The sequence below is a fragment of the Chelon labrosus genome, assembly GCF_963514085.1.
Source record: "Chelon labrosus genome assembly, chromosome: 3".
Lineage (NCBI taxonomy): Eukaryota > Metazoa > Chordata > Actinopteri > Mugiliformes > Mugilidae > Chelon > Chelon labrosus.
Genome location: NC_140339.1, coordinates 22657694 through 22681490, shown reverse-complemented (window position 1 = coordinate 22681490; position 23797 = coordinate 22657694). Strand labels below are relative to the sequence as shown.

Here is a 23797-nt window from a genome sequence, read left to right as displayed (position 1 = left end):
AGCTTTATAATAGATTATACATTGAAATCACAGAACATCTTTATGGAGTCATCAGCATTCACAGTAATGACTGTCTCTGTGATTTCCTCCATTTAAGCAGACAAATCTTCAACAAACAGATTATCTTCTAGTGAAGTTGGCGATGTATCGTAAAGTTAATATGAAGCTGTTATTATTGACCAACAAGAGGATCATTGATTGTTTGATCCATTTATTTCTGAGAAACTCATCAACCAAATCAAAACAGTCTCCATTCCAACCTCGTCGGCTTCTTTAAAGCAGATGTTCAGTTTATCCCACTTTAAAGAAACTGGACTGGACCAGACAATCTTGTATAATAATGAGATGGCAAGTTTCATGCATTTCAAATGTTTCACCAGTAGTGGGCAGTGTTGGACCAGCTGCCCATTCAACATCTCAAGAACTGTACCAGGAAGTGAGGTTATCCTAACATTAAGTTCATCCAGAGTACAAAACAGTAATAAACTATTCTGCAGCAATGCTAATATTCTCAGTTCTTATACATGAAAGCTACATCTGTTTCTGGTGTAAGTATTTTATGCTATAATGTAGCTACAACTTGAGTAGGATCCAACTTTTCAGAAACAGTAGTGAGCATTGAAGTACAATTTGGCAGCAAAAGCATTTGTTTTGGTGAAGGCTGATACTGTGGTTAGTTTTAATTTTAACAAAAAAAAAAAAAAAAGACTAAATGGTTGACGAGATGTTTGGGCAACATTTGGGAAGAATAATTCCATCTATCAACTGATTATCTAAAGGAGATGAACAGTAAATTAGCCACCAGGATCAGTAATTTCATTTGAGAATTTTTGTTTTCCAGTTTGAAAATAACTGAGACAGAAACATCCATTCTTCAGGAATTTGGTTTCAATTATTATACTGTACAGACAATCCAGATATACAACAAGTAATGAGCATCAATATTCAATCTAAATCCACATAATAGTACAAAATGGTCAGCAAAATGCATTGAAATGAAAGCAAACGTATAAGCTTTGGAATCCAAATGTAAGGAATGCAGAGAGCAACAATTCACACAATGTCACCAATCATTATCATTTCAAGGTGAATATTGTTTATGCAACACCTGATTAAAAATACATTAACAACAATTAATAAAGCCTGCTGAATACTGTACAGTATTTTTGCAGCCCATCCAGCTAGTCACCATATGGATGCATATGGCAAGAATAGATATTTCCACTGATTAATAAAGTAATTTAGTAAGAAAGGAGCGTGAGGGAGAAGTTTGTTTCTTGAAATTATTGTTTGGGGTCATTAGTTGGAGCTTTAGTCCCCACTTCTTCCCTCCTCTCAGCCTGTCTGTCCAAACTGGGGCTAAGGCCCCTGAGTGCTGCAGAGGGCAAGCGAGAAACCCCATTCACTGTTAGCACGCCGCTGTCTATTGGGCAGATGTAGTCTGCTGATTCATCAGGTTTTCTCTTTCTGAGGTGACTGAATTGGGTGAAGCCCAGCTTCTTTGGCTGAAACACAGAGGCCAACACATTAATAAATCATTTTGATGTTATCCTGCAACAGCGACTAAACGTTTTGATTGATTGTTTTAAATAGTGCCCTTACCTTTACTTTAGCAGTGGTAGTGAGGGGCACATGGCCTGTAGCATTGCCATATTCTCGTTTCTCTTGCGTGGCCTGAGGCCCCACCAGGGCAGAGAAGGCAGTGGCGAGGTGGCGGCGGAGCAAAGTCTTCTGTGGAGGGATATTTAAGAGCAGGGCCAAAGTCTCTGAGCTGAAGCGAGGCTCCAGGATCTATAGAGGAGCATAATGATGAGAGAACACATTTTGTTCTGTTAGTTTTTTCTGTATAATCCAGACAAGTTGCATATACGTTCAAATTAACAATACTTACAATCAGCCCACCATGAACACCGCTGCCCCTCAGATTAGGAGCATATTCAGCTAAATCCACGGCTCTGAGCCACTCCATCACTCGATGGTTAGACCACTGCACCACCTCTGAAGGAGATGGCTGCTTCTGAAGACATTCAAAATAAAATTAGAATCATGGAAATCCACAATTCACCTCATTTGAACCTGTCTGACACTTCTTCTAAATACACTAAAAGAATAAATTCTAGTAAATGATCTTGACAGTAAAAGAAAAAACATCTATCTGTCGCCATCTGGTGGTAAACTGATGTGATGACACCTTTTAATAAAACACTCGTTAAAGATGCATGTGTCTATGACTGTCAGTAATGTGATACATTTGCCGAGTTTTAAACATTAAGATTTCAAAATGTAGCGTAGTAGAACAATTGCTACAAACAATCACAATATCAGTTTCCACTTCCTCCTTTCTATTTGGGCTTACCTCCTCCCCTGGCCTGCGTCGAAGACAGTTTGGGTTGAACTTGTTGGCATGAAGCACATGGATTGCACATTTAATACTGAGGTGGTGCAGCTGGCTGGTGACCTTCAGGGTCAAGAGATCGTTCTGCATGAACAGAAAAAAAGAATGTCAGTGACTAAAAGTATACAAATTTATAACAGTGTTTTATTTTTTTGCCCCTTTAATTTTATATCATGTCTTAAAATTAAATAAATGAAGTGTCAGGCCTGCACATGTATGTGGGGGATTATGTCTTACCACTGTAAGATACTGTATCATTCGTCCGTCGACTCGAGCTTCATGGAAGTGGTCTTTATATTGAGGCAAACCAATATCATCCAACCAGCCTAAATAGGTGAAAACCAGACATGAATCATCTTCTCTCACTAGTTCCATTTCATGAGCTGTCAGTAGTCAAAACATGTTTACTGTAAACTGCTCAGTTTCCTGGTTTTGAATGCTATATATTATATTTTTTGCATGATGCTGCTTTGTTTTCTTTGTTTTAATGTTATAGCAGACTCTGCTCTGTATTTGCAAAGCATCTGCAAACTTCAAAAGAGAGATAGTCTTTAGTTGTGATAGTCTTACGTGTGACCCAGATGTGATCCAGCTCTGATGATTTCTCTATAACTTTAGTGGTGAATGCTCTCAGACCGAGCTGCAGCTTCTTCCTGTGCAGTGGATTCTTCATGCCCATCTCCTGAGGCCAAAAAGAACAGAGTTAAGAAAGCACAGATCAGAACTATTTGCAGTTTAATTAACATTTTATAAATGTTATGATACAGTTTATTGGACCTTGGATGTGATTATATATCCATAATTTTAGTTTGTAATAAACATAAAGATATTGTTTGCCGTGGAACCTTTGTCTCCCCCTTCTGTTAGTGAGAGGCATTACACAAAGACTTTTGACTTTTGCCTAAAGCCTGCTGTCCTTCAGTCTTCTTCAACACTTTCCAGTGAAGAGAAAATGGTATTTTATTTTGTTTGTCCTTGTTATCAACCCCTTTCTATTTTGGACTCCAGTCCTTCTTTTGTGATTCTTTGTTGTCTGAAGCTTTCTCTTTGACTTTACTTAGGTATAATTTCTCCTTACTGTAGCCCACTCCACCGCTGTCGTTGTGGTTGCTCACTTCTTCAGTTCTGGCAAATAATCATTACTGCCGATGTACACATTGCTGCTATACTGGTGCATGGAAAAGTCGCTACAGGAAACCAATTTAAAATGTTCCTGGAGCCCAGCCTAATCAGCATTGTGCGAACTTGTTTGGCAAGGGCGTGAATGTAACTGATATTCATTAATATTTAAAAGGTCTGCGTTGTAGCTTCAATATACTTTAGTGGTGTTTAGATTCAATCATGCAACGATCAATCAATATTTACAGCCTGTAAGTGTTATATTCTCTGACCTTCTCAAAATCCTGAGGTGTGGCAGACAGAAGCGTCTGTCCGTTTTCCACCCACTGTCTGCTGAGACTGACGTACTGACCCAGCCCATAGTCCTCTAGCCAGCCACACACCTGCTCCTTGGTCCACTGGCTGAATGGAATATTCAAGTCTCTGTCAGGGAAGGAGGAAATGACACGATTAAAAAGTTAGAATATTTACTATAAATGCATAAAGCATTTAAATAGCAAGAGTAGAAAAAAAAGAAAGAAAACTGTATCAGATTATTTGAATTAGATTATTTCCAGTCAGCACTGCAATCATTTGTAAAGAGCTGTCCTACAAGGTTACAGAACACTGAGTCTTACCGTGCAGTGCTACAAGATTCAGGTGTTCGGGTCAGTCTGGGCCCCGCTGTCGCACGCAGCCCCCCTCTTCTAAACTGGCCAGCATCTGGGTCTGCTGCCTGGAATCCTCCAGACTGGGTTCTTCGAAGTCTGTGGATGAAGTTAAACTCTTCAGATGAAGATGCTGGAAGCTACTTTCTCTCTCACAGTAAAGGGTTATAATATGACTTTTCTTTAATTACTTCATGTCACACATTAAGTGACCATCGGCGCTAAAGTCCTGCAAATGTTCATTTATTTCCAAACACTCACTTTCCCCAGAGTCTCTTGAAGCTCCTGTTATTCTTCATGTATTCTGCTGAGCCCACCGCCCGCTGGCCAGGCTGTGTACTTGCCTCTGAATGAACAGGGGAATTATCACTTGACGCGCTGTCATCGGCTTTATCCAACTTTCCTTTAAGAGGTTACAAAAACCACAGTCAGTGTGATATAACAAAGTCCAAATATTATTCAGCTTGTTTGTGTTCTGCTCCAGAAGGCCTGTTAGATTATGCAACATTTTTTAGATGCGTTTGATTAGCTGAAAATAGCAGTAAACTCTTAATAATCTGAGCAGACAAAGACCAACTGTGACCCTGCCAAATAAAACACATTTGACTAATGCCATCTGAGATTAGGTTGTTTCCTGTAGTTGAGGCACCATTAAAGAAAAAATCTCAATGATGATGGTGACCGAGTAGAAAGCCATAAAAAGCCCCCCTCCCCCCCTTCATCTTGCATACCAAACTGAACATTAAGAGCAAAGTAGCTCATGTGTGGCGGTCTGCATTTTCATAGTGCTCTATTCAGTCAAGGGGCGCAAGTCACAGACCATTGATTTTCGCAAATAATTCATCAGCTAATGCTCCATGAACGGGAGGAATTAGGAAAGGATTTAAGCGACTTTTCACAAGGTGTGTTCTAGTCTGCAGTCAGTCATCGCTCTCCAGCAGCAGAGAGACATCTGGGTGGGGCTCAAGTTAAAATTGGTCAGTCACGATGAGGAAGGGTGGAGCTGGGACAAATGTGGTCAATGGGAGCTAGAGAGAAGGCGTGCTGGGTAAGAAACTCTATCCCATGATCCATCTGCTCTGTCAGAAGCCTCTGCAATTAGCTGTGATCAAAAGTGCGCTGGTCGCCTGGTCGACGGAAAGCGGTCTGCTCCAAATATGAACGCTGCCCTTCCTCATGGGAATCGGGAGGCTATGTCTTATTCCGCAGAAAAGGATAACTGACGCTAGAGCATGTCAGGGCTCATTTCAGCACACGATCAATCATGTCATAAATACCCAGAAATAACACTGTGTAAAGCTCGACTTAGTATGTTTGGATTTACTTTGGCTGGAGTCTCCATCTTCGCTCCCATCTGGAGACCTTTGACTCTGGATTTCACTGCTACTGTCTCCGATCTCGTTTTGCTCTGACAGAGAGGAATTCGCAGGCAGCGTCTGACTCCTGGAGTCACTGAGACCACTCTGCATAAACCGAACGCAGATACAAACAGAAAAGAGAGCAAGTTTGAAAATTCTGCAAACTTTAAATACAACATATGTGCACACAAGAATGAAACTAGAGAATTCTGATTCTGCATTCATCATGTAGGGAAGAGTACAGATTGACAAAGTTATTACGAATATATCTGATACATTAAAGGATTACTGTTTAACAATTGTTAAATGTATGATGCCATGTATAAAATACCTTTTGTGAATGGCCATTAGTTACGTCATTCATGCTACTTGATAAGGCTTGAGATTCTGTTCTGAGGAGATAAAAGCACAATCAAATTAATCCATTTAAGATTATTAGAGTCCTCCATTAACACGAAGACACTTCACTACCTGGAATCACTGTCTTTCTGGACTGATAGAAGAGATGTCTGTCGGGAGGAAGAACTGTTTGTTGAGACCTGTGATGAGTAAAAAGTATATAGTTTAGAGAGACGAGTCCTGTTCAAGCATACGCCGAACTAAAAAGGAAAGTGGCAGATATTTGTTGTACCCACTTCAGACTTCGTATCATCAGATTTTGCACTGACAGAGTCACCATTCTTCATAAGTCCCTGCTCTTCTTCTTCACTGCTGCTGGACAGAGTTCTACCATTTGACAATGAGCGAACAGCAGATGGAGCTGCTGTAACAAAGAGATGTTTTTTTTGTTTTTTTCTCTCTCGACTCCGGAACACATTGTAATGTGTGTTATTATGCTGAAATGTTGCTGTTAAGGATACTATAAAAGACTGCCAGGGGATGATAAAAGATTGAATACGCCAATTACCTTGCCTTGTGATGTTAGTGACCTCTCTGAACTGTCTGCACTGATTGAGGAGCAGAGTGAGCTCTTCAATACGTCGGTCCTGCAGAAAAAATAATGTAGGGAGAGTTGAAGGTTAACAAAAGCCAATTAAAATATTTATCTAAGGTTATGTGAACTACCCTCCTCACTCTGTTACTGACCAGCAAGCTTCACAAACCTCCACCATATGGCCTTTACATCAAAGTAATGGATAGGGAGGGGATTGACACAGGCCTGGCTGGAAATCTTAGTTGTGGTAAGCAGCTGCATGGAGTGTGTGTTTTTTGAAGTGGTGCCCATGCCTGTTTTTGCCATGGTCCTCTTAATGCAGCTCACTCCAAAATTAGGTCTGGCAGAACGAGGCCTGCTTAAGTGTGGCTTTGCCTGAAATGGCTCGCCCTGGGGTGTGTGTGTGTATACATGTGTGTCTTCGCTAGTGTGCCACATGTAGGTCCGTGTCTGTAAGTCTTTATAGTCCATGATACCCCGGGAGGGAGAATATAAAAGCCCCTCTGTACTATAAATGGTTGGAGGGCGGTGGCTCTGAGAAATGAATGAACATCTAAAAACAGTTACCTTCTAACTTTTTTAAACAACAGTGATGACAGCACGTCCGTGTACAGACCAGTAAGATACTATACAGTGTAGTAGAACGATGACAACACGCACTAATATATACTGCATAATGGCACACAGCTGTTTTGACCAGAGAAGGCATATGTTTCCAGATCACTGGTAGTAACTTACCTTTTCATCATTGGCCGCTACCAGTGACTTCATACCACTCCTAAGCTTCTGCAGCTCTTGATCTACGAGGAGAAACCCAACACTGATTATTAATCTGTACGAGCAGTTGCCCGTGTCATATAAATTTGCAGCTTGGACTGACGTGTTTAGTGGAATACAGTTATGTAGAGAAAAAGGAAAGACAAAAATACATGCTAACACTTATTTCTCTGTAGAGTGCCATCTAAACTGTGTAGTTTAAAATCAATCCAAGCCTTTTTTTAAATGCACCAATCAGAGCTTTAATCATGTCTGCTTTTACATATTTGGACCCACAGTCCACAGACTCCGTAACTATTACAGGCAGCTTTGCTGGTGACTGATGTCGATGAGTCTGAGCAAGCACCCCAGAGAAGTGTTTATCTATGTCAGACAAAATTATGAACAAACAAGACATCATTCCTCCAGGAATCCACAAAGACAACAAGGAAGACAAAGGGGAGGAGAGGGAGTGAGAGAGAGTGCATCGAGTAATTTTAGAAACCAGGCTATGATTGTCAAAGCTGCCCCTCAGAGCAGAAGGAAACAAAAGATAATAAAATAAAGAGACTGGAGAAAGGAAATAAATGAAAGATCAAAAAGAGACATGGCCCATGGGTTTGAAATGATTTTCATTAAGTGCTGCTCGGGCTTACATTTGGTGTTTAGCCTCTTCCTGTACATCTCCTCTGAGAGAGAGAGAGAGATAGAGACAGAAACCCATGATGAGACAGTTTATTATGGGCCCCGACAGACGTTTCCCACAGCTGTTGTATAAGGTTAATGACTGCAAAAAGGAGTCTTTAACTGTGTCATCTATCAGGGTGGGGAACTCTGAGTGTGTGGGGGGGCTGTTGCTGGCATCTCGGTCAAGGGCTAAAAGCCGTTTGCCTTCCTTACCTCTCTCTGAGCTCTCTGTGGTTAGCGAGGGTCTGGACAGCAGTTGAGTGTGCAAGCTCTCGATCTCGGCGTTCTTACTGAGCAGAAGCTGCTGAAGGCTGGTGATCTCAGCCTGTGGGTAACACACGGTGAGGAACATTAACAGAAAGGACACGTAGCTCTGCGCAAGTGTACCGGATGTGCCAACACATGTCTGTTTAAACATTTCCACCTAAAAGCTCTTAACACATTCACGAAAAAAAAAAAACACTTTCAAGCACATGTCTTGAAACACACATTTAGTAAGATGCTAATGTATTCTCCATCATTGGCTTTAGCATATGAAACACCCACAACAAAGCACAGAAATGTTTCTTCTCCTGAATTTCCAATGTGTTTCCAAAATGTTAGACCGCTGCTGTCTGCAGTTTATAGTTTGTTTTGAAGCAAGTTACAGGAGGAGCACACAGATGGCAATAAAGTTAAGTTCAAGCTGCTCTGTTTGCCAGTGTGTGTTCTGCGTGTTGTGTAAAAGAAAATGAAATTAGGGACCTGCTGCACATTTTTGCCTTAAATACTGCATCATGCTCCTGTTCTACTTTATCAAAACAATCCCTCCAGCGTGTTTCTTTAAAAAAACGTGGAATAAGTCACAATGTCACACACATGTATTTTACATAGCTCGGTATCTGATACACCGACATCTGCAGCTAATTATTCCGGCCAAAAATATTCCGGGCTTAATTGTATTTGTCTAACAATCTGCTACCAATAATCAAGCTCTGAACATTTGCTCATTTTGCAACTCTGAGAAATTTGGACTGCACAATAAACTTAGTCAACCTCTTTGAGAAAACGGTATAAAGATTTGGTTTTGTTTTTGGGTCATTGCAACATTAAAACAAATGTCTTCCCACGTCAACCTAAGGCAAATCATGTTGTGACAATATATTTGACCAGGCAGCATTCACTGAGGTTAGACTATGCTGGGAACAAATGGATTTAAAAGGGATGTAGCAGATGAAATTGCTGCACAATGAAACTACAGCTATTGTACCAGAAAGGACAGACAGCAAGACAAACTAAGAGAGATGATGATTTTATCATGCATGCCAAATAGGAGAAAGTCTGAGAAGCTAATGCCATGGGATTAAACCGAAGTCCAGAAAAGACCAAGCTATTATTAAATCTATTTCTATCGTACTTCAAAATAGAGTGTAAAAATGTCCTCAGGCTTCCTAAGAAAACATACAGTAGGTGTCTGCGAAAAAGAGAGCATGTGCAAAAGAGAATGACTCACTTTACTGGCAGGAACATCAGATTGGACAGCGTATAGGAAAGTTGAGTGGACAGTTAGCAGTGGAATTTGGGCATTGATGGCGCATTGCAAAGTCAACATAAAAGCACTGCGAATCTTCACTTTCTTTTACCTTTGTTGCTTTGAGTTTCTTTTCATATTGTAACTTCTGATCCTCCAGGTGCTCCACTTTGTCCTTGAGGATCCTGAGTTCCTTAAGTAAGCCCTGCAACAGGAAATGTGCGAAAACTCATTTAAATACTCAGCTGATGTTAATAAAAGTCTGCACACACGTGAAACGCAGTCTTTAGTTGTGTCACGCACTGATCGAAAGTAGATTAGTTTTTGCTGCTGTTGTACAGTGGCACGGAGCGCATATGCGGTGACTGCTTGTTTTATTTACATAAACTGAACTGAAGGATTACACAGACCAAACTGAAACAACCCATGCTGTACACAACATGCAGACAGGCTGCGCCTACACTCTCTCCTCCAGAGTGGTACTGCTGCTCTCCGTCTGAGCTACACTCTTCCAAGCTGCGTGTGTTCCCATCAGGCCCGTTTGGAGTCTCCTCTTGTTTGCACATCGCGTCTGAGGTTCTGTCACAGGACACCCGCAGGTTTGAGCCCTGGCCCTCAGTGGACTCGGCGGGGCACGCCATAGGAGACCTGCTGTCAGCTGGGCTCTCCAAGGCCTTTTTCTCCTGGATCTTGCTATTGATCTCCTTTTGAAACTGACACATCTGCTCCTGCAGCTCACTAATGAAATTCACTACAGTCTGGCAGACACAACAGGAGATAAGAAATTGAGAGAAATGTTGAAAATGAGAAGGAGGAACAGTATGTTGAAAGTGCGTATATATACTGTATATCTGTCTTTACACTGTAGGGGTGACTTTTAAAATCAAATCCATTTTCCAAGTAAGTGTGCATGTGGTCTTCAGTTTGCGTACATAAACAAACCTGTTTTAGAAACATAGATAATTTGCTGGTTCCAATATACCAGACACCTTGGCCCAGTCAAGCTAGGTAAACTCACTTTGTTTTGTATTTGTTAATCAACCTGAACTAGCTTCTTGCATCGGCCATGATTTTATCAACATAATGCTGTGCCGTATTCCTGAACTTATGGATAATTAGCAATGATAAAGTGTAACTGCAACAGGGGTTAATAGGTTTGCCCCTGGGCATCTTTTTGAGTTCCCTGTCCATGTTCATCCAGAAAAAGAATAAACAGCAGCCGTGTTATGCTCGGACTGTGGACAGAGGAAGTCTCATTTGGGGTCCGGTACAGCGGATATGATAGATGATACGGAGCGCCTCCCTGGCTAAATTTAACTATGAGCTTACTGGCTCCACAGCAAGGAGACTTCAACACGTTGTGTGAGTGCAAACATGCATATGTGTGGACATGTTTGTGTAGTAGAGGCAGCACGTGGGAGGCCAGTCAAGTGTAAAAGCAGATTATTTGTGCCTCCACTTCTTATGTCTAAGCTGCTGCTACAGAGAAAGTCGGGTTTGTACACATTATAAAAGGAGATTTGATAATTAGTGGATTGAGAATTAGTGATTAGAAATATAATTATTTTTCTTTTCATAAAATGCAAATGAATCTGAATAATATGCCGTCATTTAGAGAGAAGATCCTTTTTTCAGAACTACCCACGCAACATTTACCCACCACAGAGAAGTAAATTCTCTGGGCTGAAGCCTACACACACTCATATTTGGGCCGTCATCCATCATGCCAGCTACACCAGGCCTGAACTCTTTTAACCCAAGGACACAAAGACTCTTTGACCAGCAGTGTTTTGACAGTAACTACATACATTATAGTATCCTGTCTAGTAATAGTTCTGCTTTCCCTGCTTTCCCTTTCTAAAATCCACATGGCCACTGAGTGCCCAGGAAGTCTGCTGGTAACCTAACACATCTGTCTTAAGCAAATACATGATTCAGTTCAGACTGACAAAAAAGTAAACCCTTTGGAGACTTCCTTTTTTCCCGTACACGTTGCCCAAGAGCAATAGAACCAGGGTTTGGGTAAATGTTCCCTTCCGTCCGTCCAGAATGTGTTTATGGTCTGCCATAAAATCAACAGCTGACTTCAAGGTTAGATCCATCAGAACACAAAGCAGATTTTTGTGTGTACCCTCGTCATTCCTGCCAGGGTAATGCTGGAATTTCCAAGGGCTGAAGTGAAATAGACGCTGCTGAAGATTTTAGCCAAACCATTTCCTCCTTATTTCTCAGTGAAACAATGTGCTAACTAAGAGAAATTCTTCAAACGAGTGATAGTAATTCAAGCTGCTCAGCAAGACAAATTCTTTGAGGCACGTAAGGATGAAATAAATTACAACAAACAACACAACAATACCTTCACAATACACTGTGTATTGTGTTATTGTGACTGTAAGGGATGGTCATCCTTGGCTCAGAGAGAGGTCCTACCTCTGCTTTGTGCTGCCTCTCAGCCCCATGGCCCTGCTTTCCCTCCATGTCTGCAAGCTTCAGTTTTAGGTAGGACACCTCCCCCATAAGACTCAGCTTCTGGTTCTCCAGTGACGTTCTATGCAGGAGTTCCTGTCATCAGCAACATACAGCAGGAGCATGAAGAAAGACACACGTTAATGCATTACCCCTTGAATGACACACAAGGTAAAATACTTACTGAACAAAAGCACCACTAAGTGTGGCCACAGCAAGCTACCAGCTCTGTAATGACTGTTCCCTCAGACAAACCCTACTGGTTTCAAAAGCTGTTTGAGTGCTAAATATACACAACCCATGACCACTATTTATAATGCCTATTTCACAGCTCACTCAAAGTACACAGCAGAGCGAGAGAGAGAGAGAGAGAGAGAGAGAGAAAGAGGGAAAGAGGGAAAGAGAGAGGTACCAAAAGCATGCAAAACATTCAAAGGCAGAACATCAAAATAACTTTGACAGGTGCATTTTCCTGTCCTGTGTATGTGAACAGCCGCCATTCAAACCTGGTGCAGAGGGAGACTATGGCTAAACTGTTTTCTGTGACTATCTGTCCTGAATAGCTGTCAGGCTTGAGAGTTAAGCCAGACTGTGCAGGCAGATGTATTGCTAATTTGGTTGATGTCAAGCAGGTGCTAAATCACTTAGTCCCGAGATGAGCGCCCAAAGCAGGCAAGACCGTACGTATGGATACGTCCATTTAAAACCCTGGCTCAGAAAATAGCTGGGCTTCTTCTAGAGTGCACATGGAAAATATTAGAGCTTTGTCACCAGGAAGAGATTTACGGCTCAGGTCCAAAGCCTCATAATGACCACGTCTCCAAGAAGCCAGTCCTGGCTGCCCTTTGATACGCTGCATACATACAGCATAGCGCATAGAAGTAGACATTACAAATTTAGGTCCTAACTCTTCAAATTGGTAAGACACATTCCTGGCACTCATGAAATCTGTGAAAACAGGCTGAAATAGATGAATGGGGTTTTCACAGGAGTAGCGTTATAAGATTGAGATGTAATACCTTGTTCATCTTCCAGAGTCTCCCTCCAGCAAACGAGACATTAAGTGTATTTTCCGCATTGATTGCAGTGGTTTCAAGTGTGTTGTAGCTTCGGAAGGTTAAAGTTTCATAGCTCCATTTACTGTCCTTTGTACTGTTGTGAAGTCAGAAGCAAACAAGTTGACATACACTTCGAAACCTTAAAGGAGCACCACCCCTATTCTTTCTCCCTCCCATCTCTCCACCTTTTTCAGCTGATCCACCCTTCCTCAACCCTTCCCCATTTGCTCCCCTCTCTCTCTCTCTCTCTGTCTGTCTCTCTCTCTCTCTCTCTCTCTCTCGCTCTCTCTCTCTCTCATTCCTGTTCGGGAGCAGTTCTGGTGGTAACAGGTTGGGGGGTGTGACTGCTGGTGCTGTAATCACCTGCCCAGACAGACCAGACCGGCCCTACATAAACCAGACATACGCTGTCCTGGAATGAGTCTGAGCGTCCTAAATATTTTGGTTGTCAGGGTAATCTGCAGCCAGATTCAGTGGAATCTTAGCAAGGAATTTCTCTCCAGGAAGTCGAGCTCATCCTGAGTTACACTGTGCAGTTTATGAGAAAACCTTGGATCTGCAGAAGAGTTATATTTAAAAGATAGATGGGGCCCTGTCACAACCCAAATGGGAGAGCAGTATTGATATGACAGTCCTGGCTGCCTGATAATCAAAGTCAGACTCAAGATTGTGGTTGAGTAATACAACAGGCATTTGGTGAAGAGAAGGTTCAGCGTATGATTAAACAGTTCAACATGATCAAGTTGAGTACCTGCTGTAGCATCTCTTCTGTGGAGTTGAGTTTCTGCTGATGCTCCACCAGTGAATTCTCTAAATCGCTGATTTTCACCCCCTGAGCTTCCACCTGGTCTGTCAGCACACTCACCTGTTCGTATTTACAAAGATATTACAGATTAATACTTTTTCTAAACAATCATTGTGGAGTTTAACTTGTTTAATCATCATTTAGTTCCAAATATCGTAAATGCAGCCTAGCAAAATTCTTTAGGATTCAGGCATTCTCTTTTACTGCAGTTTCTCACCATGCTATTATTCATTAATATCAGCTATTTTTTTTAAATTAATCGGTGCTGCTCATTTCTGCTGACATTTCTGCTTGTCTGCCAGGTCAAACAGTGCAAACACTTTCTTTGAGAAGAACTGAATAATCCTTTGTGCCCTGGTAGAGGCTTGCAACACTTCAGTGACTCAGGCGATGTCAGCATAACACAGGTTAAATGGAAATCTGCAGAGAAACTATTAAGGCCGCATAACAGCTAATCACATGCTAAAAGGTAGGTCCGACCTTGCCAGCTGGAAAGGATTTTGTAAAGGAATGTTTTATATGAGACCTGAAGAAACAAACAAGGCACCTGCTTTCTCTCTCTCTCTCTACCGCACACACACACACACCCCTAAACGCTACACTACATGATGGTGCTAGCCTCAACCTGTCTAAGAAACACTTGTTCAGCTGCCCTGAGTCTATACACACCTTCACGTCTATGCTCGAACACATCACTTAAAACAAGACATTCAAGTGTTGTAATAACACCGAAGCCACTTTATGACTGTTGCTGCACCCACCAACGCACCATTATGCAACATTTACAACAGAACACGTTGACCTACCTGTGTCCTTTCACCTTGCTTTTTCTCGTCTCTCTCCTCTAACACTGTTAAGTGATATGGGCACTGTTTAGAATCAGTTCTCGCTAACGGTGTGGTGTCATGTGTCCTCTTTTGTTTGAGCAGGATCATATACAATGAAACTGCTTCACCTTTCTAAACAGGCGTCCAGGCATGCGTGCGGGTAAATGTGCTGCGACATCTTTACAGGCCAAACAAGTCTTGTACACAGAAGCATGGGGAGGATTTATTTCTTTGTGTTCTACAAGATCCATGCAACAAAACAAAATCATCCAGCGGATCGACTAATCTCACCTGGAGAATTAGTGACTCTTTGTCTCCCTCCAGACGTGATAACCGCTCCTGGTAGGACTCTGTGTTTGCGTTCGAGCGGGGGTTTACCTTCAGGACAGAGGTCAGCTATTAAACTCAGCAGGAAGAATGTTAATACAGAACAATTGCCCAGTGGATCGAACTTTGGGTTTCAGTGATAGGCACATACACACACACACTTCACATTGTGTCAGTGATGTGTAAGAGGTTTACAGGTCCTAATCCAGCATTAAAAGTTGTGCACAATATTCTATACCAGCTGGTTAGTGGGAGAAAAAGTGTCGACTGCAGCCTTAGTTCGGGGCTGCTCTTGCAGTCACAGGGATATTACAGAGCCACTAGTGGAAGTAAAGTGCAACCAAGGAGCTCAAATTTCTCAGAGATCCAGGCTTTCAACCACAATCACGGAAACATTATGTAGCCCAGCGTCCACCACTGTGAACCAACCATCTCGAGTGGTATGCAATAATTTCTAAGCACTATTAAGACTTTAAATCACTCCTGGAACCAGACATTAAAAAAAAAAGCACAGAATTCACGTGGTTCAAGAGTATGACGTTTGAATGCACACTGGATACTCTGAGTGTCATTCTTTGTCTTAACACCAGTATCATTTATTCATTACCTCTTCCCCTTGATAGATTGCTTAGTTTAGTTTTTAGCAAACACTGGTTTTCTGTAAATTGTGAAAAATGTACTTTCGCTTTTGCCAGGCACTAAATTAAAAAAAAATAAAAATAACAAACTGACATCACGCTCCTCCTCCCAACTACAGGCATGCAGTATATCTTAGCTTTCTTTTATTTACACAATCTTGGCCAATGGATTTGCCACATATGTGTGTTGGTCAGACCCAGCTCAAGTTCAAGAGTTACACCGAGTGACCCTAGCAATAATAGGTTATACAAAACTCCATATATTCAGTCTAAATGAATATCCCTGTGCCAGTTGTTGACACATTCAGAGACACTTTGAACCAATTTCATTGGGAACCAATTTTTGAGGAAGTAGTTTGTGAGTTGTGTTCTTTAGATACAGAGATAAGGAGAAGAAATTATTCAACTGTATAACATGGATTAATCATTTCTATTTAAACATTCCTATCTTGTGTTAACTGCTTACAGTGATCCATTCCTCCCTAAAAGTCATGCACAGTTCTCCAACCTGCTTTTGATACCTTATATATTCATACATACTTATAACAGTAACTTGAACACACTATATACTTTCTCAAACTAATGCTTTGCATGAGGGCTATATCCGTTCATTTTATCCATTATCAGTCTCATGTATCCATCTCCTGTTTGCATCAAGTATGGTGCATGTGTGTTTATCCAGATGCATGCATACTTCTTCTCCTCCTCTCCTCTGTCACACCTCCCACTTCTTTTGTCTTTCTACCAGGCCGTCCTGAACCAGATGGGTCATAAATGATCTGGGTTCTGCTCAAGGTACCTTCCTGTTAAAAGGGTGTTTTCCCTTGTTACCTCAGTGCTTATTCTGAGGGTATCAGGATCTAGGTTCTGTAAAGTCTCTTGAGACAGTTTGGATTGGTAATAACATATGTTGTGTTTTTAGTTCAATGTAATTGAACTAAAAAGTTGTTTTTTTTTTTAAAAGCATTTTTGTTGTATTTAACCAAAAGTACAGTATATTGCCACAGAGATACAAGTGATATCTAGAGAAAAATTCCAAATCAACACTTTTCCCGTCTAAGATTATTAATGTTAATCATATGATTCATTTGTATATGCATTATAAAGACTTTGTCTATCAATCTAACAGCCAATAAACCTAAAAACAAATAACTCCTTAATGGCAGAAAGATGGTTCATGCCGTCCAAAGACTCTGTATATGTTGAATTAACAGGAAATTATCTCAAGCAACATGTACTTCCATTTAGTATTTTCCCCAAAATATGTCTTATGGTCTTATGACCAATTTGGATCATGTCTGCAATCAAATAATAGCGCAAATATACATATGATAGTTGCAATGCTTTAAAGTTATCTGCCTCTATTTCTAGATCAACCTTTTCTCCACAAAGGGTATTTGTGTGGAAGACTGCGTGTGTTGCATGTTCTGCAGCAAACCTCTTCAACTCAAAAACAAAGTTGTCAGCCCACATTATCTACCATGGAAACTGTAATTATGCAGGAAAAGCAACAGCGCTTCAACAGAGTAAACAAACAACGCTGTGCAATCGCGATGCGGTATGAAGGTCTTACCTTTTTGAGCCAGGCGAAATGTTTGTAGAAGTCAATGTCATACTCCATTCTGCAGGCCCATTGTACTGCAGGTCTGGCATTTAATGTTAAAAGATAATAGAATTTAGCCCGTGCTTGAAAGCGCTGTGGAGACTGAACGTGCAGAATCCACAGCAAAACAAAACGATAGCTCTAACTGCACTGCTCTCTCTATATCCTCCTTTTACAGACTCTCCATACTGCAGTGTGCAGAAAGGATCTAGCTCCGTGTGGTTTTGGAGTCTGAACTGCCTCAGACTTTTAGAGCTGCGCTGAAAAAGTTAAACTATGCCAGTTGGCTGTACTCCCTTTCTTTCTTTTCCTCCTTTTTTTCTTTTTTTTTTACTGCCTTTTTTTTGCTTTCTCCTGTTTCTCCCTAATATATGCTCAAACTGCTCCAGCGTTTACTACATCTCTGCATTTTTTTCCTGCACCTCATCCAAGATCTCTCATCTCTTTCTGCCCTGCCTTTCTTTGTCCCGTACCCTGTACCGCTCTCTGTCCGTCTCTAGACCGTTCTGTCTCCACTGACTGAAGTACCTCTCAGTTCAGCTAATTTTGCGGGGCTTCCTAAAGGGGAATGGGGAGAGGAAACTTTCTGCAGCAGATGCTTGTCAGATGTGGTGCATAGCGAGAAGTCAGTAAAGGCGACGTGAAGGGGAGGAGAAGGAGGAGGCAGTGGAGGAGACTGAAGTGAGTCTAAAGTTGACAAGATCAATATAATAATACGTTTTGTAGAAGAGGGCAAATAGTGGGGGTGGCTCACCTTGACCAGTCAGATATAGAACTATTGCAAAAAAAAAAAAAAAAAGGGAATGAAGACAAAAAGAGAGATTACACCAGCAAGAAGTGAGTGTGCAACTGCTTCTTCTTTACACAGGAGCTCTGGATCTCATTACCGGTGCCATTTGCAATAGATCCTGCTTCCAGCTGACTACTTCTGAGCAGACAGGAAAAAGCATCCAGATGTTGATGGCCAGGATCAAAGGCCACCATATCATGCACTAATAAAACCCATGGACTCTGTAATAGCAGACTGTGGCATATGAATAGTATACTGGATGGATTAGCACAAGTTTCTAACCAAACCATTCATATGTTGGATTTCCACCAGTATACATGGATATTTCAGACTGTGTATGGGCTTATAAACTGGGTGTTACATAAAGCTGTTATTGTGTGCCATCCATCCCCGCGTGAGCACTTTCAGACGCGAATCAAACAGCACTCACCTCATCTTTCTCCAGCCATTTTAGTATAACATTTGCCGTATCAGTGGAGACTCGTTTCCTGAGAGTGTTCTGTTCTTCCTCACTCCCCTGGCCCTCCAGCTCTGCCCTGAGGGCCTCAGTCAGCTGAAGGGTCCTGACAGCGGGGTCCATGCGTGGGGGAAGGGGCAACCGTTGAGTGCACTCCGAAGACTGGAGATCTTGGCCACCTAACTGCATAAGAGCACTGAACAGCCCCTCACCCATTTTGCCTAGCAGAAGAAAAACACGACATCATCAAAAGCACTGCAACAGATGAAGAAAAGATAAATTACTGTTGCATCCTACTAACTTCTGGGGCATCTGCACTGAGATTTCTCTACAGCTGATTTGGAAGTGACTGGCAAGCAACCGCATAGTGAAAAATAGTTCAAGGAATTACCTCTTGAGGGCACTATTTTGCTCCCACGCGGCTTACTGGATTTTAAATAGCATCAGACTTTGACTGTGGCTTCTGAAATCCACAAATTAGAGGTTCTGCTCCTTGTAGCATTTACTGTAATCACCATGTCTAAGATGCACGTAGTACTTTTCATATATGCCTTTTGAAGCTATCTCAAAGGTACTGTAATGCAGTCAGGACATATGCATAACCTACTTTTTCACGTTGATAGTGTCTGTTTTCACTGACAGTGTGTGATTATTACTTGTTATCTGTGGTAAAGTTTCTCACTGAGGCATGCTAATGATTGGATTGTCACCTCTATTAATAGAACTTTGACTTCTGACCCTTTGCAGCAACACCACTGTGGCTGTGACAAAGAGCAGAGACTAAAATGTATCACCTCTGCTAGAAAGTAGGGAAGATGCTGGGAAGTAAGTTTGGATCTATAATAACAAAAGCAAAACAAACAAAAAAAAAAAGCACACTTTTATTTCTTACTACTGCTTACTTACATTTCATTGTCAAGCAATGCTTTAAACCTTTGTTCATAGCTTATCCGGCGTAGCTTAAATGAAACTCCCTGCGCCCTGCACCCTGCACTGTATGTATTTGATGTCCCACAGCGAAATCACGTGGGTAGTGCCGGTTTTTTAGAAGCCTGCAATTACAAACTGGGCAGTCTATTGAAACTCTGATAATGAAACAGAAACTAACTCTTACCAGCAATAATGTCATCCATTTGCTCCAAGGCAGCCTCCAAAACGTGGCTGGCATTTGACGCCATGACAGCACACTGTCTTATCGAGCGGCACTAGCAGATCCTCATTCACTGGTCCCAGTAAGAGTGTTAGCCGGTGAGATGACGGCGCAGAAGAGAAGTCTGGCAGCAGGAGAGAAAGTTGCAGGCTACTCCCCTTCTGCGTCGCACTTAGATCCTTTTACTGCGGAGCTTCAACAGCTGTCCTGACTGTCTGAGTGACTTGGAAGTAAATAACCTCCTGAAATGTGGCTTTTGGGTTTAAACTCTCCTCTCATTTAGTGACCAGAGCCTCACCCGTTGTCAGCTCTGTTATCCACATGAGGCCAGAGCTCATATTTAGAATATTTTCTTTCTTTGTTTTCATTGTTTGTGTGTATTTCCACTCTATACCAGATGGGATTGCAAACACGGTCTTGATCAGATTATGAAAAATACAATACCTCAAAACCAACAGTTTTGGTGGAGCCTTAGTGGGTCACGTCGACACACTGGATCTAGTATCCAGATTTGGATTGACAGCGATGACAGGGGCACAATGAAACTGGGAAAAGCAGCGGCTGACTGAGCAGTTGCATCCATTAGAGCTTGTGGTATGGCTGTTATTCATACGCTGATTTGATATTAGAGTCTGTGTTTTGGCTTGCACCACATAAAACAATTCAGGCACACAGCAGTCACTTATATAGACTGGCCTTTAGTGTATACAACCATATTGCATTGCTGCTTCGCTGTCTACATCACCAGCATGATCAGCCAGGTTCAGTCAAACATCTTTGTCATGAAGGAAAAGCTTTCCTCGGCACAATTATCATGTGAAAAGAACATTACTCTGTGCAGATGAAAGCTGAAACAATATAATTTGTTGTTAAAATTAATTTGCATAAAGACAAATTGTTCCAAACTAAGGAAAGTGCACTTGCAATGCCTTACTAATCTCTATAGTCATTATTTTAGCTTACAGTAATAATCCAATATGACCATCAGAAAGATCAATAAAAATGCAAAACAAGAAAAAAATGATCTAAACTGATAAAGCTGATATAAATCTCAATGGAAGAGATTTGTCTTATTTTAGTTTAATGCACGGGCATGAATCTTATGTCTATTCAGCCATTCTCTTGTGGTGGGTAACTACATAATTGCGGCTAAGATAATATCTGATCTAGTTTGGCTTCTTTTTTTTATTCTGAGCAATCTCTTCATTTTGTTTCTGCACCTTCTGCTTATCTATTTCATATTTTTCATGAACTGTGTTATATACAGGATGGCCAGTAGGGTGCATCACTAGTCAATAAAATTAACGTCTCTTCACACAGAGATCTCTGTAGGAAGCTGCTGAAATTATTATTACAATTTAATTAACAGGAAATGTACTGTAGCCTGTATCTCAAGGTTATATAATTTAACAGTTGGGGCTATAAGAGCTTATTCGCATTTCAGATGGGAAAAATGCAAGACTAACGCTAATTTTTCTCCTGTTTCTTGATATTGAATAAAATTTTATCTCTATTTTAGATATATACTGAGAATGCACATGTATTAAAATGCAGAGTGTCCGGTAGTTTATTTGAAGTATATCTCAAACAGTCCACCGTCCGAGGGGAAGACTGAGTCTGACATCACAACAAGCTCTTGGGAACATTGTCAGATCATGAAGGAATATCACTGGTATTCAGGGTTTGTAAAAATGTCTGCAGTCCACCTAGCAGGTGTGCTTCTGTCATTAAAGTAGAAGAAGAGTTAGAAAGACATATATATTTCAGAGATTTAACATTTTGCTGAAATTGTTAAGCTGATGTCATTCATAATTAAAAACAATTATCTTCAGTTTGACACAAATGTACAACAGAGGTATTTTCACGAGTGGTCTCAGCCTTTTCGGATCCCACTGTACTCATTTTATTCTTCTTTCATTCTTTATCTATTCACCGTCTAGAATATTAGTCCACCTAGTCATCTTTCGGCTGCCACCATGACAACATACTTGGTCTTTGAATTCCTTGTGCGAATGCATCTGTTAAATGTTAAGAGGTCAGAGAAGGCTTTGACCTTAAGGCTTGCAGAGCTGAACAATCCCTGGTCATGCCCCAACTCTCGCCCCTGGTCAAATCCAAGTACCACCATCGAAATCCACAAAAAGATGCAACGAGAGCAAAAGCTGAAATATAGGTCATTAGTTACAGTCACAGAGAGCTGACAGGAAACATCAGGATTATCAAGCAAATATGTCTTATAAATCGATTCTAAATGCAAAGACTTAAAAAAGAAAAGGTGAATGTTTTTGAAAAAGGTTTGTAGAATTTTGACAAAAAATAAAAGGATTTGTTTTCTTTTGATGGGGTATCAAAAATATCACTTGGTGAGCTTTGGGGAAAGTCTAATCCTGTGATGATATGACAAAGTGCTCTTTTTCATTCCCATATTCTATGTCTGTTTTTGTTGTGCTCCTTTAGCTACTCCCATGCTATGCAAGTAAGAAGTACAGATATACAAAAGTATGGGACTGCTACAGCTTCTGATGGGCTTTAGTATGATTTCTTTCAGACATGTTCTTTTGCATTTGTGTATCTATTACTTCCTATGTGATTTGGAAACTCAGTTGTGTGAGAAAACATATTAAGATATGTTTATTCCTGGAAATGAGAACAATGAGCGCCATGTACTCAAAGCACTTGAGTTTATGCATTATGCTCGAATTGTCACTGGAGGTTAAACTGTTAATAATGATCTTTCTTAGTGTTGTGACAATAGCTACGTGATTTCTAAGACAGAACTTTAAACAATATCAGCTGGATCTGTTAAGCCAATTATAAACTAGAATCTGAAAGATATAACATGTGCACGTTGTTAAACATGTTTTTGGATTCACTGAACACGTGAGAGACACTAACCTTGATCTTAACACTATGCTGAGGCCAGCAGAGAATCAACTCTCTTGAAAATGAGCTCTAAACCGAGGGTCAGTTTGTGGATTTCATTGAGGACTCCTTGACCTGGGTGATGGGAGCAATTATTGCCCTAGCGAGGGGAAACTCACAGTGTGAGAGGTTACACTGGTGCCTCGTTCATATCTGTCACACTGGTACGACACCAACACCACTGCAAGGCAGTGCAATAAAAAAAAAAAGACAAAGAGGAAGGCTTTTCCCGAGGATGAGATTAAGACCTTCTATCTCTGTCTCCCTGATTTTTCTTGACTGTCTTTTGATTTTTCATCCCCTGTGCTCCCTTTTTTCTTCTCTAAGTTAATTACTTAGCAGTTATGCAGTTGTGATTAAAGAGGATTAAGAATTAAGGTCAGAGATTGTGATAAAACAATGATGTTCTTCTAATTGTTTTCATAGGGCCATAACCCGGACCTAAAAAGATAAAAAAAATAAAAATAATAAAAAATCTGTTCACAGTCTTAACATTTCATACACACATGAAAATAAAATGAAGACATCAAAGACTCTTTGAGGACTGAAGTTATTGCAATCACTAAATCATCTCCTTTAATTCAGTCAGATAAATCAGCAGCAGTTTCTAGAGATTAATGAATTTTCGAAGATCTTCATATAGTTTTCTTTTATTTTTTTTAAATATTGTTTTTATTGAGGGGAACTGCAATACAAACAATACAAATACAAATTCATGCCCATGTTTGGTTAATGACAAGTAGGACTGCAAAACTGCTTAACATGTCTCTGTACATTTATACAGTTATTGGTGAACTGAAATAAATAATAATAAAAATAAAAGTAAAAAACATACAAATAAATCAAATCAAATCAAATAATCATATATACCGATATAACACAGTTAGTCAAGGTTGAAGGAATTGAAATAATTTATAAAAGACCCCCATTTCTGGTAACCCAGGAGAGTTACCTTTTAATGAAAATCTTATCTTTTCTATTTTAAGGTTGATCATAACATCCTTGAGCCACAGAGAGATAGATAGGGCTTTTGAAGATTTCCATAAAGGTAGGATACGATGTCTAGCCTTCATATAGTTTCCTAAGAAAATCTAGCAGTCATGAATGGCCTTTCAGACGACATGTATGGAGCAAAAACTAAAACAGACACACAGTGCAACAATACACAGTTAAATGGCTGGTACACAATGTTGTCAATACAGAAATTTAATTTTGTAGGTGCCTAATATGAAAGTATTTAGCCTACTTTAAAAAACCTGCATGGATTATAGAGAAATGTTAAGACAGAGGGAACATCTGGAAGTAACATTCACACACAATGCCGAATACGTTTGTACAGTTTATTTAT

The 23797-nt window shown here is 40.6% G+C and overlaps 1 protein-coding gene across 8 annotated transcripts; it reads right to left on the bottom strand.

The window, feature by feature from the left end:
* Positions 1 to 243: 243 nt before the first annotated feature.
* On the bottom strand, positions 244 to 19757 carry ppfibp2a (PPFIA binding protein 2a). 8 transcript variants are annotated; one of them, XM_084540780.1, is made up of 23 exons: positions 19492 to 19757; positions 18351 to 18598; positions 14854 to 14940; positions 13682 to 13795; positions 11837 to 11968; positions 9519 to 9611; positions 8110 to 8221; positions 7866 to 7898; positions 7192 to 7253; positions 6427 to 6505; positions 6155 to 6282; positions 5991 to 6058; positions 5851 to 5911; positions 5486 to 5624; positions 4423 to 4564; positions 4132 to 4260; positions 3787 to 3937; positions 2966 to 3077; positions 2633 to 2721; positions 2357 to 2479; positions 1892 to 2017; positions 1603 to 1791; positions 244 to 1505 (listed from the first exon to the last, which is right to left on the bottom strand). In XM_084540780.1, the coding sequence occupies exons 1-23, from the start codon at positions 19553 to 19555 to the stop codon at positions 1284 to 1286; spliced, it is 2703 nt and encodes a 900-aa protein (XP_084396906.1). In that variant the 5' UTR covers positions 19556 to 19757; the 3' UTR covers positions 244 to 1283. The 8 variants fall into 8 exon arrangements, with proteins under 8 accessions (XP_084396906.1, XP_084396908.1, XP_084396907.1 ...); XM_084540782.1 differs by having other exon boundaries at positions 1892 to 2014; XM_084540781.1 differs by having other exon boundaries at positions 6155 to 6279.
* Between the last annotated feature and the right edge of the window lie 4040 nt (positions 19758 to 23797).

Bases quoted from the DNA above. Each gene is read 5' to 3' on its own strand.
- ppfibp2a (XM_084540780.1), bottom strand. From the start codon at position 19,555: ATGGCGTCAAATGCCAGCCACGTTTTGGAGGCTGCCTTGGAGCAAATG. The intron at 11,969-13,681 runs GTACTCAACTTG...TGCTGATGACAG, and splicing joins CAGAAGAGATGCTACAGCAG to GAACTCCTGCATAGAACGTC. The intron at 5,912-5,990 runs GTAGTGAAGTGT...TTATCTCCTCAG, and splicing joins CAGAAAGACAGTGATTCCAG to AACAGAATCTCAAGCCTTAT.